Raw genomic sequence first — 10,993 nt, forward strand, 5'->3', positions numbered from 1 at the left:
CATTTTCCTACTGCCAGTAGAGAAATTTTCCCTTGTTTTCTACTTTTAGATTCCAGTCACGAACATGTTCGATCAATTTCAGACTGCAAAAGTTGGCTAGAAAAACCCTCCATTTCTTCATCTTTGGCTTTCCTAGTGGGTGCATATATTGGAGTAACCATTGTGTATGCGGATGTGTGTGTGTGGATAGCACTCACAACATCATACTTCAGGACTGATCGTGACGTGCTCTTCCTAGTGTAGCACAGATTCAGAATAGCCCATACCGTTCCATCTTAGCACATTAATGCCTACCGTGTGCATCTTTAAGTGTGTGCCGTTTAGTTTTTGACTACTCTGTTTACTTAGAACAACTTTGGGAACTGTGATAATGCATTTTTATCGTCTTTCTGGGACACACAAGCCCTGTGAGTTCTCTGCTGCTGGGCTTGTTGGTGAGGTGAGACTTCATTTCTTCCAACTGATGCGGTTATGTAGGTCTCCACCTGATGGCAGCACACACTGAACAGGAGATAGATTTTCCCATTAAACCCTGCAGGCAGATAATAGCAGGATGACTACTCTTTCCCATAGGTCACAGAGGGGTTATTCATGACTGAGTCAGCTGAAACTGGTAGGAGCGAACTGAGCTGGATTTTAATCATGGCTGAGATGGGCTGCAGCCTCACGTGGGAATTGAGCTGAACTTTAAGCCCAGAGATAGTCTTGGGCAATTGCGTATATATTTAAGGCATGGAAAGCTATTTGCCTCTCAAACATTAAACTACTAGTTAATTTATCAATACTTTAGCCTGACAAATTAGGAAGGAAATGTTGTTCTATATACTTGTTAAAGCAAGAATCTATAAGAAATCCCTTTTTTTCCCTCCCAAAGAGCACATTTCACTAAAAATGTGAATATATTTAGTAATGTTCACATTCTTCACGTTTGTTTCCTGTGAATTTGCTGCGTTGACCTGGTGCATACCCAAAGGGCAGTCTCAGGGCCTAGGCATCTCAGGGCCCTTTGAGGGTCCCTCAGCGTCCTCCGCGTAAGCGACCAGAGCCTTTTTCCCAGTCTTTAACCAGAATAGCACCCATCAGCAGAAAGGGTACAGGTGTGGGCAGCTTAGCTACTGCCAGCCTGCTACTCAGGACATCTGCAAAAATTACTACTCTTCCCGCTAAACTGTTTGTTTACATGCAACTCTGCTATTTTTAAACAAGTTAACAGGGTTGTTGGTGGTTTTTTTGTGTGTGGTGGGTTGTTTTGTTTGTTTTTAATTTTTGAGCTTTTTAAAAAAACATTTAAACAGTTTTAAAATACTCTTTTTATGGATGGGAATGAGTTTTGAGAACCACTACTTTCCATTTTAATATCTGTAGTAGTTATAAGAAGTCATGCTGCCAACGTATCCAAAGACAGAAGGTTCGAATCCACCAGTTGCTCCATGAGAGACACATGGGCATTTCCCTGTGTGATTTACTGCTTCTGTCAGCTATGAGTTGGCACGTAGGAACATGAAAGTAAACGCTCCAGAGCAGCTAGGTTTTTTTAATATGGTGGTTTTCTGTGGGGTTATTTGTTTTGAGGTTGTTGGGTGATGGTATTTTTTTTAAATGAGGAGAAACAGTAATAATTAATAATATTTTGGTTTCTATGAAGATCTTATTTTTTTTCCATCCCGCCTGTGTTTTTTTCTTCTTCTTAACTTTTTATTATGATCTGAGTGACAGTTCTCAGAGAACAAATTGGTTTTCCATCCAGCCATTCATTCCCAGTGTGTTTATAACACTGATTTTGATCCATACCTTGTAGCCACACTCTTCCCACTATCCACCTGCTTGTTTCAGCCTGTTTCTAGTGACTGTTGGAGCTGAGCCCAGGCAAGTCCAAGGAAGCTGGACTAGCACCCAGCCCTTTACCCTTCCACCTCATAATTTCTGACAGGACTAAGAAGAGGGAACACTCTCATCCAGGCTTGTTTGTGGGGGGGTATTCGATGGTCCTATTTGTTAACTAAGTTATTTGAGTCTTAAATATTTAAAGTTGCTTTTTCTTTGCAAAGTCAGGGTGTCCTAAGACTATGTCTTGTTTTTTAAGATTGATTGTTCAAGTACTATTATGCTGGACAACCTTGTGCGGAAAGATACCAACGTCGACCACGGGCAGCCAAGACCACCCTCCAACAGGACCGTGCAGTCACCCAACTCCTCAGTGCCATCCCCTGGCCTGGCAGGTAGGGTGGGCTCCCACGGAACACTGCTGTAGTCTTCACTCTACTTGGAAGTGTTATTGTTGGGTGCCATCAAGTCAAGTACAACTCAGCAACCCCGTGAATAAAAGATCTTAACCCTATTCATTCCAACACCATCCTCACACTTTCTGACACACAAGAGCCCATTGCAGCAGTCACTGTGTCATTCCACCTAGTTAGCATCTTCCTCTCCTTCACCAAAAGCATGATATCCCTTTCCAAGGACTGGTCCCTCCTTGCAACATGTCCAAAGTATTTCAGGCAAAGCTTCAGAATCCTTGCCTCCAAGGAGCAATCTGGTTTTACCCTCTCTAGGACAAACCTGTTTGTTCTCCTAGCAGTCTATAATCACTACTCTTTTCAACACTCTTCTACAGCACCACAGCTAAAAGGCATCAATTCTCCTTCTGTCATCCCTAGTCATTATCCGGTTTTGTCATGCATAGCAAGTAATTGCAAAGACTGAATCAGGTGCACCTTAGTCTTCAGACTGACGTCGTTGTTCTTCAGTACTTTGGAGAAGTCTCTGACAGCAGACTTTCCCAACGTAATTCGTGTTTTAATTTCCTGGCTACTGGTACCAAGAGTATTGATTGTGAGAGCCAAACAAATAGAGAAGGAAATAGATTTCGGCCAGCTTTTGCAGTCAGTGATTGAACATGCAATCAAGATGCATTAATAATAATAATGATGGGTGACTGAAATGCAGAAGTTGGCAAGAGAGAAGAAGAATCAGTAGTAGGAAAACAGGGACTTGATGACAGAAATGAAGCTGAGATAGTATGATAAAATTTTGCATAATCAACAACTTATTCATTGCAAATAACGTTTTATAAGAACATAAACACGTAGTCTACACATGGATTTCACCTGATGTTATGCATAGGAATCAGATTGAGAAGCTCAAATCAGCTGTGAAAACTAGGTCAGGTTCTGATTATGGAACAGACAGACCACCAACTACTCATATACAAGTTCAAGCTGAAGCTAAGGAAAATTAAGTCAAATTCACAGGTACCAAAATTTGACCTTGAATCTATCCCACCTGAATTTCAAAACCATCTCAGAACGGGTTTGAGACCTTGAACACTAATGAATGAAGACCAGTGAGCTGTGAGAAGATATCAAGAATATCATCCAGGAAGAATGCAAAAGGTCATTACAAAGACAAAAGAGGAAGAAAAGACCAAGATAGGAGTATAACTTGGCAAAAACTTTCTAGAAGCCATTACTCTTTTTTTGCTAATCCATTACTGACTGTATACCAGGCCGTGGGCCGAGTACAGGTTGCCTCTGCTGTCCAGAGGTCAGGTGTTCTTGGAAACCTCTTACAGGAAAAAATGGTAGAGAGCAAAGAAGTAGTTTCCATTTAGTGTTTGTGGGAAAGAGTTTTGAGCCTTCCCAGTTCCATAAATTAACCTACCAAATACAGCGCACAGAAAACCCTAGCTTCACACCAACAGTGTTCACAGACAAAGTCATGCAGTTTGATGCTAAGATGCTATAGTTCAGCAAAATAAACCCTGAGTGCTGGTTCCCATTTCCTCCCTTTTTTCCATAAAAGCAAAGTCCTTTTCAGGTTTTTTGAGTTGGCAGGAACTTCCTGTGTGTAATGACTTGGCACAAAGATGGGTTTAAGGCTATAAATCACATGGGAGGAGATTGCCCATAATTATTTCCTGGAGGAGCTGTTAAATTTGAACTGTGTGATGATGATGATGATGATGATTATGGAATAACTAAAAATTGGATTTACAAAGCAATAAAGATTACCAAAGCAACATTTATAGTAGTAAAAAAATTTTCAAACAAGGTAAAAATATGCATATATGGAGATTCGGTTAAAATAATTTAATGCATCCATTAATAGAATATTCTTTAGCTATCTCAATGAGTTTTAATGTCATGTTTTATAGTAGGATCAGGAAAAGCGGTATAAAGAATGAAATATTAAGTACAATACCAAAAGAGCGATGTATGTTTGCATAATTTATGTCCAGTTTGAATGCAGTGCTGGAATGGCACTATGTGTAGGAATTCTGTAAGTGATTTGAATTAACATGATGGCTGTGTGGTTCCCTCCTACAGGACCTGTCACTATGACTGGCGTCCACCCCCCAATACGCTCACCTAGTGCCTCCAGCGTTGGGAGCCGAGGAAGGTACTGACCTTATTCTCTAGTATGAACACCTTTCACAACTTGCTTTGGTACTTAGAGAACATTTAAACCGTTTGGGGGTGGGTTTTTTTGAGGTGTTTGTTGTGTTTTGTTTTGTTTTTAATCTTTTTGCGTGTACCGTCAAATCAGATCTGACTAGTACAGGAGGAGATTGTCCCTACTTCTTCAGCAGAGCATCTGGTGGACTTGAACCACACGCCTCTAGGATTGCAGTGCGTTTTCTTGCCACTAGGCCACCAGAGCTCACCTTAAACAGTTTTTATTTGTAATTCATGTATTACATTTCATTTATTAGTTCAAGGATTGGGTAAATAAAGTATAGATTTATCTTAAAAAGAAAAATACCCTGTTTGTATATTGCTCTTAATAAAATATACTATTTGATGATAGCATGCTGAACCAGTGGGAAATACTCTTGTTCTTTTGACTTTTTGATGACCGAGCATTAACCATACAAGAATAAAACAACAAAAATTTAGTGTTGGAATTCTAATTTTAGTTACTGCCATGGGTTTGCCCTCATGATACTGAAATGTCTCTTAGATGAAACGTGCTGTGGTGATATCTGGAAGGGAAATTCTTGAGATCAAAAGACTTCCTTCCTCCTTGAGAGAACATGTTGGTTGTCAGTAAGCATCCCACTGTCCTTTGATATGAGTATGACCTATGAGTGACAGTCTAGCCATTGTCCTCACCCTTGGATTGTAGCAGCAAATTGTTACTGCACTACATTCAAATTTTATTTGCATATCTTTCCAGATGTGTAATGTCATGGTTCAAACAGCTGTCAATGTTACTGTTCTGCATGGTGCTTTGTTGGGACCCCACGCCAGTACCTGCTGTGCCGTTTGTGGCTCACACAGGGCTGGTGTCATTTAGAGTGTTGCCTAATAACATCTCTCTTCAGGGACAGTGAAGCATTCTCCAACTGTTCTTTTCTCTCTCTCTTTCTCACTCACAGCTCTGGCTCTTCTAGCAAACCCACAGGAGCGGATTCGACACACAAATTCCCAGTAGTAATGTTGGAACCAATCCGAATAAAACAAGAGAACAGTGGACCACCTGAGAACTATGATTTCCCTGTGGTTATAGTGAAGCAAGAATCAGATGAAGACTCCAGGCCTCAAAATGTAATTCTTGATACTAATGATTCCACTGCTGTTCTTACTGAAGGCTTGGGTGACCGTAGTCCCCACTGCCGTCAAGGTAGTTCCAGCTCCCTACGGGACCCCACTGGGTGGCCACTGGGTATCCAGTGCTGTACGTGCTGTGGGGAGGGGCTGCCCGTCTTTCTCCTTCAGAACCATGGATTCTTTCGGTTGAGTATAATACCTTTTACACACCACCACCAGGGCTCCTAAGTATCACTTAGTAGGTAAAGAATATTAATAAATTGTCAATATAACAATTCAAAGAAAAAACTTGACTGAAAGTCAATGAAAATACAAATTGGAGGGAAAAGAAGGAAAAGTGAAGTAATCAGAGATTCTAGTGAGGACATTAGAGAAAGAGATTGGCCAAGTGGGAGGTAATAAGAAATATTGCAAGAAAACTTCCTGTGACCGAGGACCAGAACATGTGGATGAGAAGGACCTGCCAGGTACTGAGGTGAGGGGGAGACTCCAGCCATAGCTTCCTAAGTTCCAGAAAGTTTGAAGTGTCCAAATGCTTCCTGGCATTTTACAAATCCTTTATACAAAGATTGACATCAAGTCTGAACCTCAACCAAAAAACTGGAAAACAGTGACGATATATCAAAGTGGTGAGGAAATAATTTACCTACCCAGAGTTTGCTACCCTTGTGTGTAAGGGTTAAATAAATCAATTTTCCAGACATGAGAGGCTTATTTTATTCCTGAGTTCTCAGGAAGATACTTTGCATCATCAAAACCCGTAGAATAAACGAAGAATAAAGCCGCTATCCCACAAGTAAGGCATAACCCAGGATCAGGCAAAGAGCAAGCTGGCACAGCAGGGCCACAGACCACAGTGACTGGAGAGCTGTGCCGGGCACACCACTGGGCGGAGAATACAGCCAGAAAGAGAGCACCTGGCTAGAGCTCGGGCCTGGTAGCTCTGTTCTTAGTGAAAACAGTTATTTTAAAAAGAAAAGGCAGTCTTAACTCTGTTCTATAGGAAGCAGTGTATTGGCATCTGAGTGTAGAATTAACTAACAACTATTTTACAAGTAGATTATAACTTGAATATATATATAAATCTAACAGAAAGTTGTGATTTTTGATAATACTGGACAAGTATAGCAGAGATATTGACCACCTGATTGTATACATGGAGACTGTAAACACCCGCCCTGCCACGTCCATTTCTGTCTCCCATCAGCAAAACATCCACTTCCCCCGTCATTCTGCTGTCGTGGTATGTTTTGGTAGAGGACTCTGGCACAGTCGCTATGATCACATTCTGTTCTCACTGCTAACTAGATTCCTTTGAAGCAGCCAGGATTACCATAGACTTGTTAACAAAATATTGATTTGAAATGTCTTCTCTATCCTGTTCCCTCCTTCCACTGCAGACCAGTTATCCCCGAAGCATCCTCACCTCCCTTCTGCTGAGCAGCAGCCAAGGGTCTGCTTCAGAAGAGGCCACACCCAGATCTGACGCTCCGGACAGCACAGGGGACCAACCTGGGCTCCACCAGGAAGATTCCAGTGGGAAGTCCAAGTGGCTCGACGCTGGCCAGAAGTCTCCTCTGCACGCCGGAGACACGAGGAAAGAGGAGGACCCGAACGAGGACTGGTGTGCAGTGTGTCAGAACGGAGGCGAGCTCCTGTGCTGTGAGAAGTGTCCCAAGGTGTTCCACCTCTCCTGCCACGTGCCCACTCTGGCCAATTTCCCCAGGTAGGCACGCCGCCCCTCCCACCTCCAGAGAGAGCAGCCTGCGCGGGGCTCCCCTTGATGGCCGAGCTGCAGGAGCACCTGCTGGCTCTTCCTCCTGCCACTGTGCTTGTCTCTGAAATGAGGGAGGGACTTGGCGAACCAGGGCCCTCATTCCAGCCACCACCCAGCTGAGTGAATCTTCTTCACCAGGCGTTGAATTGTTAGCAGCGTACCTCTCCATCAAGTTCTCAGACAAGATGGAGATGACCTAAGCCATTTGCGTTGATCCTTTGGTTCTTTTACAGTTTCCCTTTTTATCAGAATCATTTGAGAAGTGCAAATGACATTTCCTGTCAGCCTCAGTGTTGTATTTGCTCTAGCTCTTCATTTGGTATGCATAGCTCATGCCTCATAGCTAGTCTTGACCTCTTGGGCCCTTGCCCTCCCTCAGCGTAGCACTGTGTATGTAATACCTGCATGCAGTGTAGTTCATGCCCAATGACTCTTCATGGGGGGGGGTGGATAGAGAGGTGGGGGTGAAGGGGCGGGGGCAAGGAGAATGATGACTCAAGAGTGGTTTGTTCCCACAGTGGAGAGTGGATTTGCACTTTCTGCCGAGACTTATCTAAACCAGAAGTTGAATACGATTGTGATTCTCCCAGTCACAACCCAGAGAAGAGGAAAAGTGATGGCTTCGGGAAGCTGACACCAATAGACAAGCGGGTGAGCTCACAAGAGGCCCAGCAGAGAATGTGAGCTGGCCTTCTCTTAGATAAATGATTCATCAAACAAGTGTGTGCCCAGCCGCACTTCAAATGCCCCAGGGATGGGGAGGGAGGGGGGAGAGAGACATCAGATTGCACCACAGTGAATTGTAAATAATAGCCAGATATTTTTCTTTTCAGAAACACAGTACTTATATGAATGCTTGAAATAATAGTACGGTAGAGTGTGTATCATTTATGTAGCCTGGGCTTTTGAATTTAATCTTCCATGAGTAAATTTTAAAATTTTTATTTTGTTTCTTTCACAAATGTCTTCCCAAAGTTTGTCAATAATTGGCTGGGTGGAAAGATGAGGTTTTAAATTACACTCTTTAAGTTTGCTACATGGTATCTCAGAAGACAATTTAACAATTAGAGCCACCAAGTCAACATCATGTTAATAATAATTTGTGTAGATCAGTCACTACAAATCATGCAGAAGGGGCCTCAGGCCCTATCCTGCTCTGCAGGCCTGGGCCGGCAAGGCCAACCCTGTGCCCTGTGCCCGGGGGATGTTCCCTGGGGCTCAGTACCCTCCGCTTCCTTCATCACCAGGGACTGATCAGCAGTGTACAGGCTGGAGTGAGAAATGGAAAGCTCTTTTTGACCTTGGGTGGGTTTCTGGTGACATTGTTTCTGCTGGTTTAATTGCAGGGACTGCACTCAGCGAGCACCCCCCCCCACCGCCCACCACTGCCGCTCAGGAGGGCAGAGCCCCACTGTTCTTGTTCCTCTTCTATTCGTCATGTTCTCATCTCACTGGTCTCTGATCTGTGAGACTCTTACTAAAACTAAGCTGTGGCTTCGTTGTTTTTGTTTCTTTTTGGTTTTGTTTTTAATTTTTATTTATTTGTTTATTTTTGCTTAGAAGTGTGAACGGCTACTTTTATTTCTTTACTGCCATGAAATGAGCCTGGCTTTTCAAGACCCAGTTCCTCTCACTGTAAGTATTCATGGAACTTTGTTCTTGTTTTTACACATTGAGGTGATTTTTCTGAAATTTGAGTTATGAGAATCTAATTTGTTAGTTTTCTAACAGTTGATTAATTCTGATTCCAACCTTTAAGCCTTTTCATCTTGATTGCTCAGTGCTAACTCAGTAATTGATTAGTATGTCCTGTGAGGAGATCCTTTTCATGTTACTAAAGTGACCCAGCGCGCCGCTCATCTCTAGGGAGCTTGTTAAGCTTCCCATCCTGTGTGTTTTGCCTGCTGGTGTTGTGTGTAGTAGGTTATGCTGCTGACGGAAAGATCAGCGCTCTGGTCCCCTTCTCTTGTGAGGGAGAAGGCAGTTCAGCAGTGACAGGTTTGGTTTGGGGGTGATGTTCCCTGGGATGATTTCTGTTCTTCCCCCCCTCCCCATTTCTTAAGTTGTTGGGAAGACTTTTTCTTTGAGGTGGTTTTGGTGTCATTGAGTCAATTCCAACTCAGAGCAACCCTTGTGAAGAGCAGAACTCCCCTGCATGGGCTCAGATCTCTAAGCTTAACCGGACAGCCTCAGGCATTTCCCCCACCCCCAACAATAAAGGCCTGCAGTTCTTGGGATGTGTGATTTCTAATCGCATAGTTTAAGAAATAAGATTTTTAGTACTAGAAAGAGTTGAGGGGGAAGGTTTCTATGTGTTAATATTGAACATTTCGCTGTCAGCTCTAATGGATGGGGTTTTTTTGTTGTTTTTTTTGTTTGTTTTGTTTTTGTTTTTTTTATCTAATGGATGGTTTTAAGAGCACTGGGAAGGGCCTGCTTCCTAGAATATGCTCTCCTTTTATTTTCTGATGTAAGGAATGCCTGAAGACATGAAATTTACTCTGCCATTTGAAAATTTTAAAACTTAATTCCAGATTGGAAGGGAAATCATCAATTCCTATATGAAGACAGGTTCTAAGAAATGAGATGAGAATAGGAAGTATAGATAGTGAGGGGAAGGGCCTTTTACAGTCAGAGACGAAGAGGAGGCAAGTCCAGAAAGGAGACCTGCAATTCCCATGTCAGCCCTCTGCTGGGCACTGTGTGGACTGGCACTGCGGCCCCTTGGCATGGGTGCTGACAGAGTCAGAAGAGCTCTCCCTTTCTCGGTCAGTTTCATCTCATTTGCGAAATCCTGGGTGGTCATAGGACTTGGGGGTTTGGAATATAAGGAAATGAGAGCTCAGTGAGGAGACGATCTTACAGAAAGGGAGGGCCAAGGAACACGCATAGATGTTACTAGATAGGTTTCCTCACCAAGGGCAGAGCCATACAGGGAAAAGGGGTGCTGACGATGGTGTGCCCTGAGAAAGAGGGTTTACTCGGGAATCAGGTACAATTCACTCTTTATATTAGAGCATCTTCATTTCTTTTGACAGGTGCCTGATTATTACAAAATAATCAGAAATCCAATGGACTTGTCAACCATCAAGAAAAGACTGCAAGAAGATTATTCCATGTATACAAAACCTGAAGATTTTGTAGCTGACTTTAGATTGATCTTCCAAAACTGTGCTGAGTTCAATGAGGTGAGAGGGGAGGTCGGAGGTTTCGTCTGCGTGGATATTCCGACGTGTGCAGTTTGTGGTGAGGGGAAGTACGCATTGCAGCAAATAGCTTGGTAGATTATTTGGAAAATACTTTCAGCTGACCTCCAAGTACTGTCACCTGCATTATTTTTTTAAATATGCCTCTTTAGGCTTCAGTCTGTCTGATGTTGATGTTAAAATAGTAAGATGTGATCCATATAGACTTAAGATCTGTCAGCATAGCTCAACTCATAACCATTTGTTTAGAACCCACATTTCATTTGCTCTAGAAATTCAAGTATCACACGCATGCTGAAGCCACAAAAGTAAGCAATTCATTTCTGATTTGTGTGTTTTTCATTTGTGGCTTTCTTTTCATCCAACAGCCTGATTCAGAAGTAGCCAATGCTGGTATAAAACTTGAAACCTATTTTGAAGAACTTCTAAAGAACCTTTATCCAGAGAAAAGATTTCCCAAG

General features: G+C 42.7%; 1 protein-coding gene across 1 annotated transcript in view; it reads left to right on the forward strand.

The window, feature by feature from the left end:
* Positions 1-10,993, forward strand: part of TRIM24 (tripartite motif containing 24) — a gene marked incomplete at its 5' end in the record, with an annotated part of 57,003 nt that overhangs the window by 42,226 nt on the left and 3,784 nt on the right. The window contains 8 exons of the mRNA XM_006887212.1: positions 2,084-2,219; positions 4,326-4,398; positions 5,378-5,546; positions 6,950-7,275; positions 7,845-7,977; positions 8,887-8,961; positions 10,365-10,514; positions 10,901-10,989. Coding sequence (XP_006887274.1) covers positions 2,084-2,219; positions 4,326-4,398; positions 5,378-5,546; positions 6,950-7,275; positions 7,845-7,977; positions 8,887-8,961; positions 10,365-10,514; positions 10,901-10,989 — 1,151 coding nt within the window. The remainder of the gene's footprint in view (positions 1-2,083; positions 2,220-4,325; positions 4,399-5,377; positions 5,547-6,949; positions 7,276-7,844; positions 7,978-8,886; positions 8,962-10,364; positions 10,515-10,900; positions 10,990-10,993) is intronic.

Source organism: Elephantulus edwardii, unplaced genomic scaffold (genome assembly GCF_000299155.1).
Source record: "Elephantulus edwardii isolate Elephantulus edwardi_28Jun2011 unplaced genomic scaffold, EleEdw1.0 scaffold00055, whole genome shotgun sequence".
Taxonomy (NCBI): Eukaryota; Metazoa; Chordata; class Mammalia; order Macroscelidea; family Macroscelididae; genus Elephantulus; species Elephantulus edwardii.